General features: G+C 37.9%; 2 protein-coding genes across 4 annotated transcripts; one reads left to right on the top strand and one right to left on the bottom strand.

Annotated features, from left to right (window-relative positions):
• Positions 1 to 337: 337 nt before the first annotated feature.
• rb1 (retinoblastoma 1) lies at positions 338 to 23,242 on the bottom strand. Of its 3 annotated transcripts, none has more exons than XM_030154666.1 (27): positions 22,968 to 23,242; positions 22,288 to 22,408; positions 21,617 to 21,720; positions 21,065 to 21,199; positions 20,900 to 20,938; positions 20,734 to 20,804; positions 20,367 to 20,477; positions 19,669 to 19,826; positions 19,506 to 19,583; positions 18,248 to 18,357; positions 18,049 to 18,126; positions 17,364 to 17,451; positions 17,086 to 17,202; positions 16,941 to 16,997; positions 16,642 to 16,673; positions 16,224 to 16,300; positions 15,838 to 16,061; positions 7,381 to 7,496; positions 6,549 to 6,715; positions 5,024 to 5,169; positions 4,330 to 4,434; positions 3,460 to 3,573; positions 3,235 to 3,383; positions 3,083 to 3,113; positions 2,852 to 2,994; positions 1,772 to 1,818; positions 338 to 1,669 (listed from the first exon to the last, which is right to left on the bottom strand). In XM_030154666.1, the coding sequence occupies exons 1-27, from the start codon at positions 23,069 to 23,071 to the stop codon at positions 1,605 to 1,607; spliced, it is 2,787 nt and encodes a 928-aa protein (XP_030010526.1). In that variant the 5' UTR covers positions 23,072 to 23,242; the 3' UTR covers positions 338 to 1,604. The 3 variants fall into 3 exon arrangements, with proteins under 3 accessions (XP_030010526.1, XP_030010527.1, XP_030010528.1); XM_030154667.1 differs by having other exon boundaries at positions 19,669 to 19,814; XM_030154668.1 differs by having other exon boundaries at positions 20,734 to 20,783.
• Positions 8,914 to 11,209, top strand: LOC115433324 (lysophosphatidic acid receptor 6-like). The gene has a single exon (XM_030154669.1). The coding sequence runs from the start codon at positions 9,497 to 9,499 to the stop codon at positions 10,595 to 10,597; it is 1,101 nt and encodes a 366-aa protein (XP_030010529.1). The 5' UTR covers positions 8,914 to 9,496; the 3' UTR covers positions 10,598 to 11,209.
• Positions 23,243 to 23,444: the final 202 nt, after the last annotated feature.

The raw sequence follows: 23,444 nt of genomic DNA, 5'->3' as shown, positions 1-23,444 counted from the left end.
ATAAAAAATGAAATAAAAAATTCTGGCATCAAACTGTGCACTGCATGTGTTAAAAGTTGAAAAGAATCTAGTGAACAGTGTTTGAGAAATAGGTTGGACAAAAATCTCTGACAGATGGACAGAAGGAACAAAATTTGTGGTATTTTTATTAATTAAAAAAAGTCCTCCCAAATGCCAATGGTCTGATTTCAGTTTCCTGATCAGTGATAAATGAGTTCACACACAGACTTGATGTTTTAGAAAACTATAATAACTTCAGAGTTGTCTTTTCAGAAACAGAGCCCTGGATGTGGAGCTGCAGCACAAGAAACAAGACAACTGAGACACAATTCTTTTCAAACAATTTTATGTTTCTTTTCATTTCTGAACAAAACTTTTTTTTTTCTCCAATTTAACACAAAAGGAAGGAGAGAACAAAAGCCCAAAAATAATTCACTGTGAAAACTGGAAACAAATTAATTATTCAAAATAATGACTTAAGAATTGCCATCATGAGAATAATAAAGGGCTTCCTGGAAAACAAACCAAAACTAAAGGTCACATTAAAAACAGAACAAAAAAAAAAAACTTTCTACAATAAGAGGGCATTTTTGTTTTCTATGTTAAATAATGGCACTATCACTCCACACTGGAGGCTCTTTTTCTCAACAAGATAAAACACTATATCTGTGGCAATAACACCTCTGAGTAGTAACGTCTTTGTGGAGAAGGAAACAAAGGAGAAAGTCATTATTACAAAAGAAATATTTGCTACATTAAAAACCTATTCCATAAAGTACAATATAAACACATCTTAATTTAAAAGCTCTGGTAGCTGACATTTTTAATCAATATTTTACACCATTTTCTTATTTGAAAATAAGTCCAGATATGACTTTTCTCTATGCAGTGTCTGTAGTTTTTGATCACTATAAATGGTCATTCCTTTTCTCTGAAACCTCCAAAATCACTTTCCAAACACTCCAAATTATTTTTGACCAGGGAAACTGAGGAAATGATCAATTTTCTGATAACCACATGGAGGTGCTTACATTTGATGTATATATACTGAACAAAAGTAAAACAGAACTTCACTCTAACTACTTTCAAACATGTAGTGAAAACAAATGCTTTCAGGTGGCATAGTGATGAACTAGATAAAACCTGGAGGGACTGGATGTGATTTTGATGAGGTTTACCTTATTTTATCACTTTATGGCATAAACTGAACTTCCCAAACAAATTATACAAGAAAAAAGTTTTAAAAGTAAGAGCTGGATGGAAAGATGCACCAATTTTAGTTATCATGATTGAAAACATCAAATCGTCAAAATATTAGATGTCAACTGTCCTGAAGACTCAATTGATTATTTAACAGGAAAACCAGCCATGTGTTTAAACAGCATTCCTCTAATCGAGAACAGTTTAGCGAGTAATAATCATCCTTTTTTTTTAATATATATATAACAACCAAACATTAATAGCACACTTAAAACATGACCAAACAAATTTAATGTCAGATCGACATGTGAAAATCATTACCATAGAAAGCAGAGAAAGTGTGTGAACAGAAAGTAATGTCCACGTTTGTCCAACAGTGCAGGTCAGTTCAGTAGATACTCGAGTTACTCCCTCCTTGATTCTGCATCCTCCTTCATCTTTTGCTCTTGCATACGACTCCGAGTAGAACCTAAAAAAACCACATCAACCCTATGTAAAATCTCCACAGACATGCAAAAGGCTGGTATTTGAATATATCAGACGACAAAGTGGACATTAAGCTGCAACTTACTCATCTCTGCAAGTTTTTGTATGAGTGTAGAATCTCCACCAGATTTGCTGAAAAGCAAAATAGAGAAAAGATCTTAAGTATCAAATTGTGCAAATCAATAATCAATATAGCAAACAGTCGAGTAAAACACCAAGCTTTTATGTCAGATTAGTATTATATACATCATCAAAATGCATAGGTGATTAAAAAAGAAGAGAAACTCAATATTCAACCAACTGATTAATATCCTTAAAAGCTCATAAAGACAAAGAAACACCTGAACTCAGATGTACTTTTACAAATTCTGATTGAGCTTATTCTTTGTGTCTGTATCACATGTTCGTATATCATATTATTGAGAAGCCATGGTGCATAAGCTCTACGACTATACCACAAAAAATGTACAAAATGTCAGCATTTTACAGCAACAAAAGCAGACGTAATTATAAATAAATCAGAATACAGGTATTTTGATAACTATCACAATATTATACAGTAGTACCGTATTTAGCTAATACTTAGGTATATTTGTAAGTCTGTCTGACATTATATTTAATCTTTTCAAAGTACTTTACAATGCTCATTTTCTTGGGAAGCCAACGCTCACCTACAACTATAATATTATGTGATCATTTCACAGCGGGTATGTTCTAAATCACAAACAAAACATAGCCACACCACTGCATAGCTATATGGAAATGCTGTGCTGGACAACAGAAAGTTAGAAAAAAAATATTACATTTCATAATGAGTATTCTGAAAAGTTTGATGTAAATGTAGTTAGAAACATGATGCTATGTACTAGGATTTAATAAGATGCCAATTACTGTTAGATATTGTTTTTTTAGGGTGCCTCTTGTCGTCAGGCTGGGGACTACAGCAGGAGAGTAGCCATGTTGGCTAAAGCTGCCCCTTTTTACTGCTATTGATACAGCTCATACACTGGGATTGTCCACAATACAATAAACAAATAAACTAAACTAAACTAAATTAAGATATATATTAGCTCTGTGTTGTTTTAGTTCAGATAACAGCTGATTGTTCCTTGTCATGATTCTGGACCAAAGCAGGAAAATTACATGAACATCTTGTGCTACTAACCTGCCATCAGCTTCATCCTGTCCGTCCACATCGAAGCGCAACCTCTTCAGGGGCTTGGGGGTCGGGCCCAGATCCAGAGTCCTCTTGAAGGAGCGATCACTGCTGTTCACCATCTGGTTGATCTTCTGGAAGCGGTTCGACAGCTGAAGGAGAAAACAACAAAACGGAATGAGGATGCAATATCTGTAACAAACCCTTTTACTGGGACAGAGCAACAAAAGAGACACATACCCCGAAAGATTCACCGATTGAAACCAGCATTCTGTAAAAGTACAAAAACACAAATATGAAACTATCTGCAAACACTGTTCACAGAAATTCACTTCAAGGATGATGCTTCAATCTCTAAAAAACACATCTACTTGTACTGAATTATAACCTACCTTGAGCGGGGAGTCATGATACCCGGCGACATGCGAGGGCTCTTTAGGGGGGAGATGTACACATTGTTGCTTCCAGGTACACGCAGAGGTGAGTTAGGGAATTTATAAGGGCTTCGTGGTATTTGTGGGATTGGAGAGAGAGTAGGAGGCTGAAGAAAAAGAAGAGTAACTAAGTACCGGATTGTATTACTAAAAATAAAAGTGAAGCCTTTGGCAGTAACTCACCCTGGGAGACGCATATTGCAGGATGTTAGTTTTGAGCCTCTGCATGAACACCTGGTTGTAGAACACGATGATGGAGTCATAGTGGCCGTCTGAGATCAACACGTGCTTAAAAGTCTGAAGTGTAGAAAGAGACACAAGAGAAGAGCAGGTAAATATACGATGAGGGGTAAAAATAACCCCTGCAGATTGATTTAAAGGGGTCATATTTTGCTAAACCCACTTTTATTAGTCTTTGATGTGTTTATTTGTATATTTGTTTGAATTTGAACCCTCCAGGTGCTGCAAAGCTATCTTTATATTAATTCTGGCAAAAATCGAGTGGATTTCTGCGACCTGTTTTAATTCCTGCTTAATTTGTTACATTTTATAACTAGTTACGTCATGACATTTGCACATATAAGGTCAAGACTTCCGATGAACATTTCTCTGAGTACGCCATAATTGTTTGTCAGCAGCAGTGGTTGCAGTCCATACTGAAAATATGTCCAAACTTTGAGCCGATTACCTAAAATGTTCAGTTGTTGGTTGTATTAACGAACACAAGTGGATGAACGGGACAGAAAGTACAGTCAACAACCTAGAGGGGGCGAGGCGTGAAGTGGCTCATGTGCATTTAAAGGGCCAGCACTCAAAATGACCTTTCTGGTGTTATTGCTTAGAAATAGGATGGAAGATGGACCTGTGGAGTTGAATTAATGAAGAATTCAGACCCAAGCATAGCATTTCCAGTTTATGTAGAATATATGTAGAATTATGTAGAATTTATGTAAAATCAGTATTAACATAGACCACAGGGAAATGTTTTAAAATGCATAATTCCATTTAAAAAAGCAAAATATCACTCCATTAAAGTTTAAGAGTTGGTGTCACCTCCTGGTTAGTGTTGGGCATGTTCTTGTACGCTGTGACGATAGTTTTGAAGCGAAGATCGACACTCTTCACTTTGCAGATGGCATACATGGCTGACATCATCAACTGGAAAACAAACAGAGGTTTTGTGATAAAAGTGCAAGACTGACTATGAGAAGACGAATTCCTTGAAGAAAAATGTTTGGTTTTTTAGCACAATTCATACACATGGTAATTCAAAGTGCATTACAGAAATAAAAGACAAGATAAAAATACAAAGACAAGATTAAATGACAAAAACAGTAAAATCTAGAATTTTAAATAGAATATGAAAAAAATGGTTAAATTAAAAACAGAAGAGTACAGATAAAACCATTTCAGTGCTACATGCAGAGCTCAAAACTAATGTGCTCAAATTCGACTTAAACATTGTCAGAGTTGGCACTTGTCTAGACTATTCCGTATTTTGGCAGCGTGAAACTGAAATGCTACATCTTCCTGTTTAGTCTTGACTCTGGGCACAAACAGAAGACTTTTAGCTGAATTTCTCAGAGTACGAGAGGGTTTATATGACACCAGGATGTAGGATGTCAGTGTCAGAGATGTACTATGGTGCTAAGCAATGAAGAGACTTGTGTTTCAGCAGTCATATTTTTAAGTCTAGTCTCTGAGAAGATGGATGATTAAAGAAGAGGAAACAGTCAGAGTCGTATACCTGATCCAGATGGCGGTTTTTCATCAGCTCGTACTCGTGCTGCAGAGTGTGCTGGAACAGAGTCCATATGATGGGCTCCAGTTCAGGGTTAAAGGACAGCAGGTAAGAACAGAGCAGCTTCAGCCGTGTGTAGGCCAGACGGTACACTGCATGACAAACAAACAAACAGTTAGAAACACTGGGAATCATAATTAAAAGTGCAGTCAGACATATCACAAATGATTAGGTATGTGCACAAATGAAATATAATTGTTGTAATCTTCTAAAGCTTAATTCAGTTTTATACAAATGTACTGACACTTTAACAAAACTTATGCCAGAGCACACTCCTGCGTTGCCGCTGACCTCAGACTCATCATTATCACCTGCAGACACCACATCTGGAGCATATCTCCATCAGGGACCCATATAAAGGGCTCCTCTGCTCCAGTGTGGTGCCAGATCACTGCTTCATAGACCACCACAGCCCTCGATGGACTCACACAGACTTAGCTTTATTCCATCTCTCCACAACTGTTCCGGCCACAGCATTGCAAACTCTATTCCTCCTTCAGGTTTTTGTGTTCATCCTCATGTTAGTTTTTGTTCATAAACACTGTTATTCCCTTCAGCACCGTGTGCACAAGTCCATTCATTCTCTACTGCATGAAAATTTGAATAATTTCAAGTTGCTGCTGTTATTGTGATATCTGCTGGGGTTTTTTTTTTTTCCATTATTCACCTCCTCACCTTTCATCACATTATTGTATTGCACTACAGCTGCCGTTGTAAATTGGTTTAATTTATATCTTTTATAGTCTGTATTTTTATCTGTTTATCTTCATACCACTTTATTTATTCTTTTTCTATTTTACCTCTATTTTTTTTATTGCATGGTATTTTAAATGGCAAGGTGAAAGAACAGGATCGGAATTCTCTATTTGTCCTGAGCATCTAGTGAACTGAAAATAACAAAAAAAAAAAATCTTGGATCTTGGATCACTGCATCTATCTCTATAAATTGGGGGGTTTATGAACCAGTGTGGCTTCAACTGACTGATGGCATCATATGTAACTCAGCCTCTCAGCAGCTACTGGTCTTCGAATATAAGACATTTCACCTGTTTCTGCAGCTGATGTGGGTTGTAGTAGAGTATGCTGAATGAGTCAGATACAAACTGTCAAGGGGCAGATCTCCAGGCCAACAGTAATTTCCTATCAATATCCTGATTCATGTTTCACAAGCCTACAAATACATCCAGCTACAAACACACCTTAACAATCAGTAGTTGGGATGTTGGAAACAGTACATCATCATCTATAGGCATTGGCATAAAAAAGCACATTTTTAATGCATTCGTAGTTGCAAGTTTCGACTCATCAAGTTGTAAATCTGATCTAAACAAGGCGCTTGTTGTCAAAGAATAAATATGCAAGAACTTCTCTTTATGTGTTAGTATAAAACTTGATCAGACGACACTGCTTGTGAATATGCAGAGATCAGCAGCTATAAATAAAGCTTGTAAGAGTTTGATTGATGTCTTACATTTTTTGTAAAACAGGCTGAGAGAGTTGGATTTGAGGTGTCGTGGAGTCTGGCCACCGGGCTGCAAGGCCGGCTGGTTCTGAGGCTGAGATGCATGCTGGGAGTTGGGCGGGGCCGGGGACTCTGGAGGCAAGACACGAAGACCCGGATGCATAGGAGACAGATAGCTGTAACGACAACAGAAAAGGCAGTGGGCTCTGTCACTTACTACCTCAGGAGATTGCAAATGTCATGTCACTAGTACAATAACTTCTCTAGTGAAAGCTGATAATTAGATGGTTGGGAATGAGGCAGAAGAACAGGTTCAGAGGTCCGAGGGCAGGGCTGAGAATGAGAAAGTCATTGGATCAACAAAACTGCTGCAAATCAACTGGAAAGGTTTTAGGGTCAGACAAGATCAGAGTGGCTGCATATCAACCACCTGAACAACAGGTACAGTCGTGGAAAAAATTATTAGACCACCCCAGTTTTCTTAAATTTCTTGTTCATTTTAATGCCTGGTACAACTAAAGGTACATTTGTTTGGACAAATATAATAATAACAACGAAAATAGCTCATAAGAGTTTAATTTCAGAGCTGATATCTAGCCATTTTCCATGTTTTCTTGATAATAACCAAAATCACTTCAGTTCTTACATCAATATCTATGGCATTGTACTGCCAAAAACAATGCTTTTATGCATTCCATGTTTTCTTTTCTGTCTGTTTTAGTCACATGACACACACAGGAGTTAGTACGTGATTGCATAACCATTGTTTTGATGACTTTTGATGGTCTAATAATTTTTTCCGCGACTGTATATGTGTAGCATAGTGGACTGTTGGACTCACAGGTCAGCAGCAGTGTGGTTGTGCTGCAGTGGTTGGTTAAAGCTGGCTGGAGCCTCCGCCTGCTCTGCTGCACCTCCTTCATGCTCCTGTTTAAGCAGCTCAAACAGCACGGAGCCCTGAGGAGACAAACGGTAACAATCACTATTTTCTGAAAGTTGATCTGCAAATCCCATTTCTATTAAAAAACATTGTATGAAAGTGATGTAACACAGTGGTACAAGATATCTCTGACACAGCTTCAATGAATGTGCCACAGGCATCAAAATACTTTATGCACAAAATACAACTGAACTTGGTCAAAACATTGAGAATATTTTCTTTGTACTTTTGTCAATTAACAGTAAAGTAAATTAAATAATCAAAGATTTTAGTTTTCATTACATTTTTGAATATACCATTTTTACTGTTAACTGTTTAGTAGAATTCAAACTAAGAAAAATTTTGGAAAAAGCAGGAAAAATCCTCCCACACTGGTTATTTATCCATGTTCTGACTGAATGATAGGAGCATTTTATTTGAGTCAAGAGCACAAAGTGATTTCAACTACAGCGTTTAATATCCTATCTATGACACCTTCACAATACTCATGAATTTATTAGTTAAAAAAAATGTGTGAAGATCTATATAGTAACTAAAATGGGATGCAATATAACCTGCATTATATTAAGGGCCTTGCTGTATTTTGGACGTTACTTATTAAACCCTGAACAATTGCAGTAAAAAAAAGACCACAGATAACATGGTTGGTGACTCAATTTATGTTGACCCAAGGACACTCCCTTAACTGTCACGTGATTTTTCAGACAGACACACCAAACTGAAATGACTTCACTCAAACAACTCCTTCCACACACATACAATATGTGTTCCAATGCACTGATCCCTACTTTAGTCCTTGAAATAAACATAAAAGCATAAGAAGAATAGCATGAACATGGCAAAACAAAGCTCTTAAGATTGGATCAGAGGAGGGAAATAGTTGTGGTTTACATCATGGTGAATTTGCTGAGTGCGTGCAGGTACAGACTTGCCATTTGAGCATAGTGCATGTCATACTGCCACACCTTGCTGACGACACTGGCACATTTTAAAGGTACACACACATTGGTGAGTAACAGCTTTGACAGAAGGTTGTGACGTAAAATGGTTTGTGACATTGCTACATCACTCTCACTAAGTTATATTTCTGCTAAAAATGCCTGTTAACCTATTTATTTTGTTATAGGTTTGTATTGTAAAGAATGTTTCTGATAGATGCCATATACATATATGAAGTTACTATTATAAACTATACATTTTTTTTTATTTTTTATTGTTTTACCTTTGACTGTTTTTATCAATATCTTTTATCTAAGTCTCAAATTGTAATTATTCTTGAGCCATTATTGACTGAAATGCCCTTTTGTTTTAATCAACATTATTTATCCAAGCATTGTTCAACTCATCTGTAAATGAGACCTCTCCTAAGCTTAGGTGAATAATTCTGATCCTACAATTCATATTTCAGGTGACTGCAAAACTACAGCAGCAGTGGGAGGACTTTGGCCACGGAGGAGGCTCCGCCCGTGTTGTTTCAACAGCCCAGAGAGCTCTTTATGTTGGAGGCTTTGACTTGCTGCCTGCTCCGTGCTCCTGCTTTACAGTCAGGGAGAAGCCGAGTTAAACCTGTGGAGCAGAAGAATCAATTCACCATGCCCTCCTGGGGCTGCAGCAGCCACGGACAGCAGAACAAGACAGAGGAAGAACCACTCATCTGTTCATAGAGTTGAAGAGAGGCACATGACTGTTTTCTCAAAAGGGATAACCATTTCAACTCTTGAAGACATCTAACAAGACTGAAAACTTTCCTGAATGTGGATTATAGGCAGCACCGGACAGCACCCACAAAAGGAAAATTTATGCTAAGGACTTTGGATCAATACATGTATTAGGTGGAGTGGCTGAATACTTTATTTCTCAATATTTCATGATACAAAAGTTTTTTTTTAACTTTTTTGTCTCACCAAAGGAAATACAAATCCTTCTTGCCTACAGCACATGGCTGACTAAACAAACCTGTCTTTTTTTATTATTATTTCCACAAATAAGAGACTAAAGTTACCAGCTTGGTCTAAAGATGTCTAATACCTCTCTACTGATTTCTAACATGAGTGCACTGAGTGCTACTCAAAATCTTACACGATGTGAAAGGAATGATGACTTCAAGTACCCTCTCTACAGCGCTGTTTTCAGTCTCGTGTTTGTAGTTGGGCTTATCTTCAACATGGTGGCTGTTTACATTTTTGCTTGTACGCTAAAGGTGCGAAATGAAACCACGACATACATGATCAACCTCGTTGTTTCGGACTCTCTGTTTGTGCTCAGCCTGCCTTTTCGGATAGTCTACTTTGTTAAAAAAGACTGGATATTTGGCAGCGTTCTCTGCAAGATATCTGTGGCCTTGTTCTACACCAACATGTATGGCAGCATCCTCTTCCTCACCTGCATCAGCATTGACCGTTTTCTGGCCATTGTGCACCCTTTCCGGTCCCAAACAATTCGTACCAGGAGGAATGCCAAACTGGCCTGCTGTGCAGTGTGGGTGATGGTACTTTCTGGAGGTATAGCCACAGGGTTCAATTTGGACACCACTTCACCCAAGAACGCCAACGCTTCCTCAAACTACTGCTTTGAAAACTACTCCAAAAGCCAGTGGAAGAAGGAGCTATCAAAGGTGGTGATGTTTATTGAGACTGTTGGCTTTATTCTCCCGTTATTGCTCAATGTCTTCTGCTCAGTCATGGTACTACGGACCCTGAGGAATCCCCAAACCATTAGCCGAGGAGGGAACCTCAACAAGGCCAAAATCCTGAGGATGATCATTGTCCATATTCTCATCTTCTGCTTCTGTTTTATTCCCTACAACGTCAATCTCATGTTCTATGCTATGGTTCGCTCTAAGGTGTTGCCGGGATGCATTGCAGAAGATGTGGTCAGAACCATCTATCCCATTGCTCTGTGCATAGCGGTGACAAACTGCTGCTTTGACCCAGTTATTTACTACTTCACTTCAGAGACCATTCAGAGTTCCATCAAACGCAAGTCCACAGTGTGGTACAACGGAACCAGGCGATTTGACAGACTGCAGATGGACAGCCCACAGAGCAGCCCAAGTACAGCTCCTAAAAACCTGCGAGCCCTGAGATCAACAGTGTTCAACGACGAGTCCACAGTCTAGTGACAACTCTGTTATGGGATGTGTCAATGAGTGGAGCTGGAGAAACCCAATTAAAAGTTGAGGAACATGTTGACTGTAAATCAACACAATAGTTCCCCTTTTCTAGTGGACAGCAAAGAATTCTTGGACTAAACTCTCTATTCCTCGTGGACAAGTGAGAGAAAAAAAACATAAAAGTGATGAAGTGTGCTTTACTGTTGATACAAAGACACAAATTAAATAGTTTTTAGAGTTTAAACTCTCTTTACAGTTTGTGTGAAGTTTTTTTATTTAGTTTTAACTAATGTACAGGATACTACTGGAAAAAACAGCTGTTGCCATTGTGATGTGCTTTGTTTGAAAATTATTCTGAGCTTTTGCACAAAAGTTGTATTTAGTATGTCAGGCTTATTCCATAAGCAGATTCTCGTAGGACAATTCTGCTTTGGCAGTTGAACCAGTATTATAGCTCTTTTACTTGTACTGTAATGTTATTTTTTTTAAGTATTTGTTGCCTCACTGAGGGTATTTTAAGCACTTTGTACAATGGCATGTTCTATGACACCTTTGATGTTTAATACTGCGATGGAATAAAGTAATATTAACTTAAAAACTGTTCAAGATTCACATTGCATCACTTTTTCGGTACTACAAATTTATTTGTGTCGATTTAGGCAAACAAGTTCCAACAGCACAATTGAAAGTAGTACACTTCTGCAATAAACACACGGTAAGTCAATAAATTTCAGTTGCAGATAACAGGTGTGGTCAATAATTGACAGCACTGCACAGCACTAACACTCCCAAAAGCTTTATCTACTGTACACACAACTGATCATTAGTAGAGAAAATATATATGTGAAAAAGAGGATGAAAAATGTGAAAATGTGCCGATTTCTTTTCATTATGTTAATTTTTCTGCAGAAATCAATCTACTTGCCACCAAAAGTTAAAGGATAGCTCACAGTGCAAATGCAAATGGAGTGCCATGGAAATATACAAATGAAACTTCTTTCTTGTAAAAGTTATGTGCTGCAAGACTGAGCACTACTACATTCCTGTCGAGAGGTTTTGCCTGAGGGTCTGTCCTGACAAAAGTAGATTCATCACCAGTGCACTGATGAGAAGGATTGTGAAACTGAAGCAGACGTGCAACAGCATGTCTCTTGCAGAAGAGGGGCATCTACAGAGAAGAAGAGCACAGTAATGCTTCCTTCAATCACAAATACAAATGAGATCTGTCTTGGAATTGATTTTGTCACACTATCTGATAAAATACAAAACGCCATACTTTTAGGATGCTGCTAGAATGACAACAGCATAATATGCAGTCTACTGGATCAACAGTTTAATGCAGCCTACATCATTTTCCTTGAATCCAAACAAGAAGCAAAAGCATAACTCAAACATCAACACAAAACTCTCAGCAAGGTTACTTATACATCATATATACATTAAACATTGCATACTGATTACGAATGACAGTGAAATAAAAAGGTATTCTGAACTATATTAATAACATTTAGATTGTGCTTAATTGGCTGAAATCAATTAACTAGTATTTCCTAAAATTCCATTTGATTTAATTTGACTGATTGAGCTGTTTGAATTCTACGACTACAGAGCCCTGGTAGAGGAGCATCATTGTAGTTGTCTTATATTTTTCCACAAATACAGGGATGCTGAGTGCATTACAGTGTACAGACCCGTTATGCTGCCTTATTTCCTGCAAACTGATTATTGAACAAAGGCTGGACCACGTCCATGTAACTTTTAACAAATCCCATTTTATAAAGGCCTCATTAAACACATCACTGTGGTATGTAGAGGTGACATGAGAGGTGTTTTTATATTTCAAGACAATTATTATTATTATTATCATCATTACCGCTATTTAATCTCAGAATATACAAAGGTGAAGACCTCATTTGCAATATAACCCAGAAAACAGGAAATTAGTGATGATAAGACACAGGTGATTACGGAAACAACAAAAATCTAACAAATAGAATTAGCAAGTAATCACACAGAATGTGGGTAAGTGTTGGTGATATATGCAAAACAAACATTAAAACATTCCCAAAAACAGTTAAGCTCAGTTAAAATATAAATCATTTTCACTGATCAATTTAGCTAAAACCAGAACAGTTAGCAACATAGTAAAATATGGGGAAATTAAAAATGAACACACCTCATAACATAAGCGTATACACTGAAGTCAATATACTTGACTTACAAGATACGACTTGATTTCTGACTCCTGTAAAATGGATTGCATCACAAAAAGCTTTGCTCTAAATTTCACAAGAAACACCCCTAACTCTGATCATATCGCTTCTAAATGCTAGGAGAAACTGATGGTGGCAGATATTGCACACAATTACTATACCATTACTTGGTTGGCACCCGAATATAATAAATTATTAACTCACTGTGTACATTTCTAAACAAGTGGCCATAAACATGCCCCCCCTCAAGAAAAAAATGGCTGAATTATAAAACTGATAGATGTAGTCAAATAATAACCACTGATGTAAGTAATGACTCAGCATAGTGGATTAAACCAAAAAACTCAATAATATTATTACCAAAATTAGCTGAATAAATAGACAATGACACAAAGTACAAGACTGTGTCTAGGTGAGAGGGGTGAAGCAGAGACGGAGGTAGTGGGTTTGTGTATAAATGCAGGCGTGGACCACTCTGGGCTCTGTTACTGTATCAGTCAGTCCACCTGCTGTTGGAAATATAACTCACACATTGTTGCTGCACAAAGATATGGATTCAGGTGAGTGATGCAATTACATATTAGCAGTTAAGGAATCTACTGCATATGATACAATGTGTTTCTATCTCAGTATCCAAAAATGTGTTTGGAAGCTAATTTATCATGATCAAGGTTTATTATATTACCGTTATCAATATTTTGTAGAAAAGACATTGTTTATAGTCCATCAGATCAGCCATTACTCATTACATCAAGTCATGCAAGTACAACCTTGTGTGTTGTACTTGCGTGCTTGATGTGCTTATTTTAACTGCATCAGTAATACAGTGGCTGTTACCAGATTAGTTAAATCTATCAATATGATACTGTAAGTCAGGAAAAGTGACAAAAGACCACTGTGGGATACAGACGATATGTTTTTGATGTGTTGACTGTTGAAGTGAAGTCACTGTTTGATGGTTGTAGTTCGTAAAATTGTAAATACTAAAATACTAAATTCCTTGTTGATCAGTCGTGAGAAGGAATATTATAGGCAGGATACAGATCCACAGGAAATTCATTAAATATTCTATAATCCAAAACACTGACATGCCTATTGTGCTTAACACCTCTGACAAATTTTAACAAATATAAAATTTTATGGAGGTCCTCCAAATGTGCATTTACTCTAGGACAACACTATCACATATGGAGGTGTTCCTTTTATCCTCTCTGTACGTAATTAAAACCAGATGTGTGCTTGTTTTATGAGAGCAGGAAGCTGCAGTTAAAATTATATTGGTAGAAGATGTTTGACTCTGAGTTGCAAACATTAATTCAAATGTTTCAGAAAGATGAAAGGGTTTGTGTCACCTCTGCAAATTTACGTAACATAGACATGTGAGTTTATTAACTTTTTTCTTGCCACTTGCCAGACGTACCTGCTCCAGCAGAAGCTACTGGACATGACTACAGGACATTTACTTAATATACTTTAAGCTTTTATTTTCACTTGAATGGACATGAAGGACCTAATTTACTCTGGATAAGAAAGACAAAATAGTTAAAGCGGTTGGAGGATCATTTTCAGACATGGAGCTGAGTAATATGACTGAGTCACTCCATCCCTTTTCACCTCTGTCTAACTGCTCTGTGAACACAAACTATCGCTTCACCTTCTATCAAGTGTCCTACAGCATCATTTTCCTGATTGGTGTGGCCACTAACGGCTTAGCTCTACGCAGACTTTGTCTGTCTTCTTCTAATATGAACAGCACAGTAATCTACATGATCAGCCTAGCAGCTGCCGACTTGTTTTTTGTGATTTCACTCCCATTGAGAGTCTACTACTATCACCAAAAGGCCAGAGAACTGTTCTTCAGCACAGGAGGTGAAGCCACTTGGACACCTGGGGCCACATACTGCCAGCTCACCTTCACCCTGAAATACATCAGCCTGTATGGTGGGATCTTCTTTCTGGTGTGCATTGCTGTGGACCGTTATTTTGCTGTAGTTCACCCCCTGGGATCAACGCACCGCAGGCTACGTGTTGCACAGCTGGTAAGTGCAGGGATGTGGTGCGTGGTGTTAGTGATCAGTCTGTGTCTGCTCCTGCTGCGCTCTGCAGCTGCTCACCAAAAACAGCCCTGTCTGCTGGACCCCACCTCACAACGCCACCGCACCATCATCCTGGTAGCTCTGGGCTTAGTGATGGGGACATTTCTACTGCCTACTGTACTCCTTCTCTACAGCTACTGTAGAGTACTGAGTGTGCTTCGCCAACTGAGACATCGCTCACGCAACCAGCGACACAACTGTCAGCACTCTCTCACCATGATTTACTGGGTGCTGGGTGTCTTTCTCCTTTGCTTTGTCCCATATCACCTAAACCTGCTGGGTTACACTCTCACCCATGTCGGCTTGCTGCCTGTTTGCAGCCTGGCAAAAATGAACAAGGCTTTGCACCCTGTGGTGCTGTCACTGGCCAGCTCCAACTGCTGCCTCAATCCACTCATCTACTACTTTTCCAGTAGCCTGGTGCACAGGGAGCAGGCTGGTGGAGGAGGCAGTGGCAGCCACTGACACTGATCATTTCACAGCATAGGGTTGATATGAAGAAAACTGGAAAGCTTAATGGCCTTACTGGTAACTAAGTTCCTGATTTCTTACCACATTTAAAATTCAGATTATGGCATTTTAAACTTCCTAAGACTTTTTTAAACTCTGCTCTCCTTCTTCTGTAGGAATACTGCTAATATACTGGTACATTTATTAGGAACACTAAAGTCAAATGAATTGTATTATTGTGTATTGATGAACGTCTACTGGCTTACACAGCTTTGAAATAAATCCAACGTTCATACATTTAATATTGTTGCATTTATTGAAATTGTAGTAGGGGTTTAAAATAAATTTTGTGGATATTTGAAAGATGATGTTTTTATTTGCTGTGATAAGGGTATGTTATTGAGTCATGGTCATTATATTAGCGTGCTTAATATTGTGACATTAAGACAAACACACTAGAGAGATGATTAAATAGACATAAACTGACCGTTCTCCATGCAATCTTCTCCATGATGAGGTTCTCACAGGTCTCTAGATGTTTGACGATGTCTTTGCTGAGAGTGGGTTCAGCCTTAATGAAGCTCTCTATGACTTTGTAGAAGTCAAAGGCAGCGAGGCTGAACACATCCAAAATCCAGGGGAAACACAGGTCTGTTTCAGCTGTTTCACTGCCGTTTGCTTGGTTGTAACCTCCAGCCTTAAAACTGCTCTCTAATCAGAAGGACCCAACACAGTGATTACAATTAGTCACAAACTGATGACCAGTGGACACATTCATCAGTTTTCAGTTAGAGTAAGACACAAGTTGGCCAAAAATGAGAAGATCATGTAACTACTTATTTTATCAACCTCTAGAGACATTAAGGGACACACCTCCATACGTTGCCATGACAACCTCCAAAGCACAGGCCAAAAGTGATGTATGGAATGTGGAGTCATTGAGGAGTTTGCTGAAATGGAAATCACATAACACAGCTCAGGTAAATCCATGTACTGAAGCAACTGAACACCAGCAAAATTCATTTATTCATTCATTTAGCCCAGGGATGGCCAACCCCGGTCCTGGAGAGCCACTACCCTGCATGTTCTAGATGTATCCCTCTTCCAACACACCTGATTCAAATGATAAGCCTATCATCAAGCTCTGCAGAAGCCTGATAATGATCTTCAGGTGTGCTGGAAGAGGGAAAGATCTAAAACATGCGGGATAGTAGCTCTCCAGAATCAGGGTTGGCCACCCCTGATTTAGCCTATAATTCTACATTTGTTTGATTTAAAAAAAAAAACATACCTGAAGTTTTGCACAGACAGCCTTTTCTCTTCCTACAAAATCAAAACAATATTGCATCATCAGTGAGAGGGAAAATGCAAACGTGATGTTCAGTAAGACATGTGAGAGTTCATGCTCTGTAGGCCACAGTTCATGTCACCTGTGTTTGAAAAATGCCTTTAAAAATTGTATATTTTGATTAAACTTAAAATAATGAAATAATCTGCAAGGCTTTTAGATACACTGTTATACTTATATTAGCTGGACAGAATGAACCACTAAAATGTATGTAATAAAAAACTGAACTAAATTCCACGTACCGACTTCAGCATTTCCTCCATTACTTTGTAATACAGTCTGACACCAAGGGTGAATCTCTAAAGGGTTATAAACAAAAACAGACACTAATATAAGTTGAAGAAGATATTTTGTTGTGAGTCTTGCATGCTTTCTGAGTTTCAGTACCTGCTTTCCAATGATTATGAAGCGTGGGCCAACAGCCTGACTGAACCTTTGGCTGAATGTCTGTCCAAGCATCTCCAAACGCTTCAACATGCCCTGTGTCGGATCGATGGTGCAATTCTGAAAGAAGAAGTGAAAAGAAAATCAGAAGAAAAATGAGGAACTGGGGAAATTCTAAATCAGTGCTTCAACAAGGCAGTTACAATTGGATCATGATGTTAAAATGGAAAATACAGCATCTTTTACAACATAAGATTCAGTTTGGAGGAGTTTGTACTCACTTTAAAATATGTAGCCAGTGTGGTGGACGGCTGGTCCCCACTAGAGACAAGATCACCCCTCAACTGCTGAATGGAGGCCATCGCAGCTCTGATGAGAAAAATACAACAAAACAGATCATCAATGAAAAGGAAATTACAATTAGCAGACAAAGAACAAATATTTTAGAGCAATGTTTGATTTCCATTCCACATTTACTTCCGTTAAAGGGAAGTTTTTCCTCGCCACTGTCACCAATCACAAGTGTTTGCTCCTGAAGCATTCTGTTGGGTCTCTGTAAACTTAATTTGATTCTGATTTGAATTGGTAAAGCACTTTGTGACTCTGTCTGTGAAAAGTGCTCCATAAATAAAATTTACTTACTTACTTACTTTTTTTTAAATTACACATAAAGTTGTGCACCTGTGGTAAAAACTGGAGTGACAAACACAGAAGACCATTTAAAACACATATACACTACAGTCCAATAATTCTATTTGAAAAATAATTTCCATATACTGAATTTCCATCTGCTGAATACTAAAATAAAAAAAAAAAAAGTAATTTCAACAAAGCATTTACCACCAATGTTCACATATTGAGCAGGTAACAGTTACAGTAGTTCACAAAGTCAGAGAATGAAAACAAATATGACACCTCTACACAAGCAAGTTAAAAAAATACGAAAAACCCGGTCCAACTGCTCACTTGATTGGTGTCTGTGGAGGGATGATGACAGAATCTTCTTCCTGCAGGTTCTTCTTTGGCGTCCTCTCTACCTGTGTGCTGAACCCGGAGAGATAATTACACCTATCTGTGAACCTATCCAGGCCTGTTCAGAACAAATCCATTTATCCAACATTAAATGGATGTAGACACTTATGACAAGAAGAAAAAAATATGTTACATTTCAATTTTAGGAGGAAGAATGGTCTCATCTCCATCCAAGAACAGACGATCGTCAATGTCTCGACTCTTGAGGTAGTGCTCGTTATATTGTTGGTTGAGGCTGTTCACCTGGAGGAAAGGAGTACCAGAGATGCACTAATGAAAAATACATCATAAAGGTATAACAGTTTACATACTTACAAATACATTATTAGTAAAATTATTAATACAAACACAGATTTTCTTAGTGACTTAGGTGTCATTTTTGCAGTGACAGGATGTAGGGGTATGATGTGGGTCTTTCCCCAGGAGCATTTTATGTTACTGTACATTCTATTTTCCCCTTAAGTTTGTGAAAGACTTAATCACACTTCTTTTTCATTAACAATACGTAATACAAAACTTTGCTATAGATGTCCATTTGTACTGATGCTCCCCACATTGATTTGACATTAATTTGGTTAAAATAGAACAACAAATGGATTGGATGCTGTGTCCAAGTCTTACATGATTGAGAACATCATAACACAAAATATTTTACAGGATTATGATCATCTAATTATAAACATATTTGTTCCAAACACTTAGAATGCAAGATAATGATACTAAAATTATTGGTTATTATTGGTGTTTTACCAGTTGAATGCACAGAAACAGCTCTACTGTGACAAACAGTTGGGGGTCTGCTAATGGTTTCAGATCTGTGTGATTGCCAGATCAACTGTAAAAGAGTGTGTTTCTATTTGAGAGGAACTCAGACAAACCAATAAATGCCCCTAAAATGAGAGATGGCTCCAACCTGTCTGCAACCAAATTTGGAGAACCGACTAAGTCACACATCTTGGCTATAAAATGATCAGACCGGCAAGTAATTACACCAACAAAATCATCTGGATGGTTACTTATTAATCAACTCATTCAGATGTTCATAACATTTATGTAATGCACATTGTAAATAAAGAGCACCACCTGTCAGTTGCTGGGTAATGTAGCGGTAAAACAAATATGTTCAGTGTCTTCCAGCATTTCAGAGTCAGCAAACAGTAGCATCCTGTCTCAGCTGTTTTGAACTGAGTCTGTGCAATCTACTACTTATACACACACATCAAATAATGCCCTGGTTGAGCACAATTTCCTGTCACCATGTATGTAAAAAAATGAACACGTATGTGCAAAGAAAACTACTGACAGCTGTCTTACCCTTAAACGATCCAGATTGTAAACGGGAGAGAGATAACTAATAGCAACTCTATGTGCAGAAGAGCAGCTCCCCCTACCTGAGGCAAATCTGTGGATCTTGAGAGATCCAGAGAATCCAGGAAAGCCAAGAAACTGGTCTGGTAAACATTCTTCACCTGCAAACATCATGAAACAAAGGTGGTGAATAATATCACACACCCATGGAGAAAGAGGATTGGTTTATATGAGAAGACCCCTAACCTCTTCTGTATTGCATTCGTTCTCCTTGCACAATGTCTCAAGTAGCTGCAGGTCCACCTGTGGCTCAGGAGGACGGGATTTGGCTTTGCTCTGGTTGCGACGAGATGTTCGTGTTGGAGGACTCTGAACTTTGCTGATGGCCGATTCTGAGGGAAAACCTTACAAACGTTACAACTTCTATGGGAGATTTTAACAAAAATCGTGAGTTATTAATTGTATCTGACATGTCTAAGGTAAAAACCATGTTTGCAAATAAGAAATTGTATTAATTATTTATTCAATAATATTCACAGTAGTGATCAATATTAATTTTATGTCGTTCAGTTCTGATGAAAAAGCCACAATTACAACACATGAATAGAAAGTAGATTACGCCATTGACAAGAAATCAGGGAAAACAAGCCATTAAATTGAATGAAATTACTGGTTTCTCTGAATTTTAACATTACTGGAAACTTTCAATATGATGTTCTCATATCAATAAAACACATAACATAGGTGCAGTCATTTTTAGAATTTTTTCTTATGGAAATGTCACATCTTTAATACATTTTTATAATTTCAGACCTTAACATCACAATTTTTTTTCAAATTTGTAAAAAAAACCCAAAAAATTGTGTTGACAGTTATATGCTGCCTTAAGTGCTTAGTTCTTGACAAACACGTTCAAGGCTAGCGTACATGGGACTGTGGCTTACTGTAAAGAGGCTGGAGAAGGTCTGGAGGGCAGCGCTTGATAAAAAACTCCACTGCACAAAGAAGCAGTTGGAATGAAATGACCAGGTCATCCTCCATCTGCAAAGCGTTTCCTGAAGACAGAAGTGATGCAGCACGTGTGACTTAATAGTATTCATATTAGCTGGAAAAAACAGAACTAAAAGCAAGATGAGAAAACTTTCCAAATGATTTGAGCTCTACAGCCAAACACGAGGGAGGAAGGAAAGATGGAGTGAAGTAGATAGAACAACATGGAAACTATTCCATTAAGTGTGTTAACATTTGATCCTAATGTTTTTCGTTGGTGCCAGTTAGTGTATTTGTTAACGTGTACAAGGCTTTGCCTACCTTTTGCCAAAAGAAACATTGTCCAGCAGCTCCGCACGATCTCCCTATCCCTTGAAGATTGTGACAATGAACTGTTAGGCAACAAAGTGTGCAAGCATTAAAGACGCATAAGACAATGTGGACACCACAAAGACACGTCAGAGAACAGGAAAAACATTGAACTTACTTTCCATCAATGTCCAAAGAAAATGTTTTCTTGCATATTCTGAAGAACACATGAAATGATAAAATAAAAGTTTAACATATTTTCTGATTTGAAAGAGTAATTTTCACCAGAAACAATCTACTGTGCTACACATTTCAACAATCACACAATGAAATTCTGACTTACTTCTCAAACCTCTGGTAGAGAGCCAGCATCACATCGTACTTCTTCTCCACTCGTGTCAGTGCTGAATTAACCTTTGTGCTTATTGTATCCAAGTTCACATCCAACTTCCTCACCAGACTGAGGAACTGCTTGACGCTAAACAAGAAATGATCAATTTAAGAGAGACACAGATACAGTGATACATAAAAACAGACAAAAAGAAAAAGTAAACATTTATTGGCCTCATAATGGATACACAAAATTAATTGCAAGAACAAGAATTAATACACAAGGCAAGTAAATACCGTAGTTATAAATGTTTATAATAGTGGTCTAATCAATAAAAGTCTAATTAGACATTAGATACACTTACAAGATTCCCAGTAGACAAAATTAATGACTCTCTCATTTTTGCCACAGTTAATAGTTCTACCACAGTGCTTGGACCAAGCACTTGTAATCCTTGTAATCCTACTAATCCATCTATTTAGATAACTAATACTGCAAACACATCAGTAAAGCCTCTGCACGATAAGGGAGTTCATGCCAATTACATGTATGGCAAATACTTACTTCATATTCACTGCCTTCAGAACCTGAGTTAAGGTGAAACAGGGAACATCCAAGTCTGTCATAGTTACAAACAAACAAGCTCCCCACAGCTTTTTTTGACCCTCCTAAAATAAAGAGCAAGAAGAGTAGTGTTGAAACATGAAGAAGCAGAGTCATCTTATGTAAAATGCACATTAAAACAGAGAGCAGTAAATTCTAGATTTGTTTTAGCTTGTACTTGTTGCAGATAGTATGAAATCCATAACACCATGTTTTGTCTTCACAGTTTCATTTACATACATTTGCATCTGCAATGAACCATCACACTGCAGAAATGTGTATTGTGGTCTATCAAAGGCCCTGTTCACACATGGCTACAACATGCATCCTGGGTGATTAGATCACAAGTGACAGGCTTGAATGTAAGGTGTGAACACACTCTGAATGCATTCCAGTGCCTCAGTGCCACAAGAAGTAAATGGTGTTTTTAAGATACCCTATTATCATTAGGCTTCCTTCCTTGAATCTCTTAATTATATTATATTATACACTGCATAACAATAAATCTCTTGTGTGCATTGAAAGAAAAGACATAACAAATTTAGAAATCAGTACTTTATGTTTTTCTGTGCCTTTCTGACATTACAAAAGGACAAAAAGATTTCATGGTTAACAATCTCTAAAGTACATACAGTGACTTCGTCCATGGACTCCTGGACAGTCTTCCACAGTGTCCAGGCACGATCACAAACCAGGTCTGTCACATGAAGGTTCTTGCACAGTGTCACAAACTCAGCATCCTTATCTTTGTGTCTAGGTGATACAGTGGAGACAACAGATCAGTAACATCAAGCAAACAAGCACTTCAGAGTCTGGTTTCTATATGTAAAGTGTCAGGAGATAACTTTTGTTATGATTTGGCGCTATAAATATATATATAACATTTAACTGATTGATTGATTGATTGATTGAATGATTGATTGACTGAGTACAACAGAAGATGCAGCACAGCCAACAACAGTCACTCCACTGGTACACAGGGGGTCTATGATGGTGTTATGACGGCTCCTGTTACACTTGTTATTGAATAGTGATACTCTATGTTTATTTGTATGGAGTTAGAGGACAAGTCCATTTACTGTCATTATTTCTCCATGTCTTTGCTTAAAGCAGTCAGTGTAGTTTGTGTACGTTGAGACTACCTATACCCACAGAATAAGGTCTAACGGTTTATCACAAGCTAGCTAGCAATAGAGATACACCAGCATCAGTGAAACCACAGGTCAGAGTAATAATTTGACTGAATGACTAAAACATTTACTGACTCCTAATAAACAGGTGACACCTGTATATGATAGCTAACTGTTCTTACTTTTTAACAGACAACTCTGGACTCTCTTTTTTGTCCGGAGATCCTCCTTCAGCTCCGGGCTTCAGCTCCTTCTGTGTCCCGGAGTTGCGCTTTTTAGGTGGCATCTCGGCAAACCGGTAACCTCAGGGCTAAATATAAAAGTTAAGACCAAAGCAAGATATTGTGGGCTAAAATGAATGTTTGCTTTAAGTTTAAAGCCCACTGCACGAGTTGTGTGGCAACAATACAACAAAACCGGACAGTTTCCTGAAACGGAGTTGAAGTGAATGTTCGTTTTGCTCACCGGAATGCACCGAGGATATTTGCCTTTCGGTAGTTCGAAGCCCTCAGCGCAAAGAATAAGTATTTTTGTCACCGTTAGAAAATGTATAATATCACTGATGTTGATAATAACTAAAAAGGGTACGTTTATAGGTTTTAATGTCCGTCTTAGTCTTGAGAGAAGACAGATTTGTTCTTGTATATCACGTGTTCTGA

The sequence above is a fragment of the Sphaeramia orbicularis genome, chromosome 14 (assembly GCF_902148855.1).
Source record: "Sphaeramia orbicularis chromosome 14, fSphaOr1.1, whole genome shotgun sequence".
Taxonomy (NCBI): domain Eukaryota; kingdom Metazoa; phylum Chordata; class Actinopteri; order Kurtiformes; family Apogonidae; genus Sphaeramia; species Sphaeramia orbicularis.
This window is presented reverse-complemented; position numbering and strand designations above follow the sequence as displayed.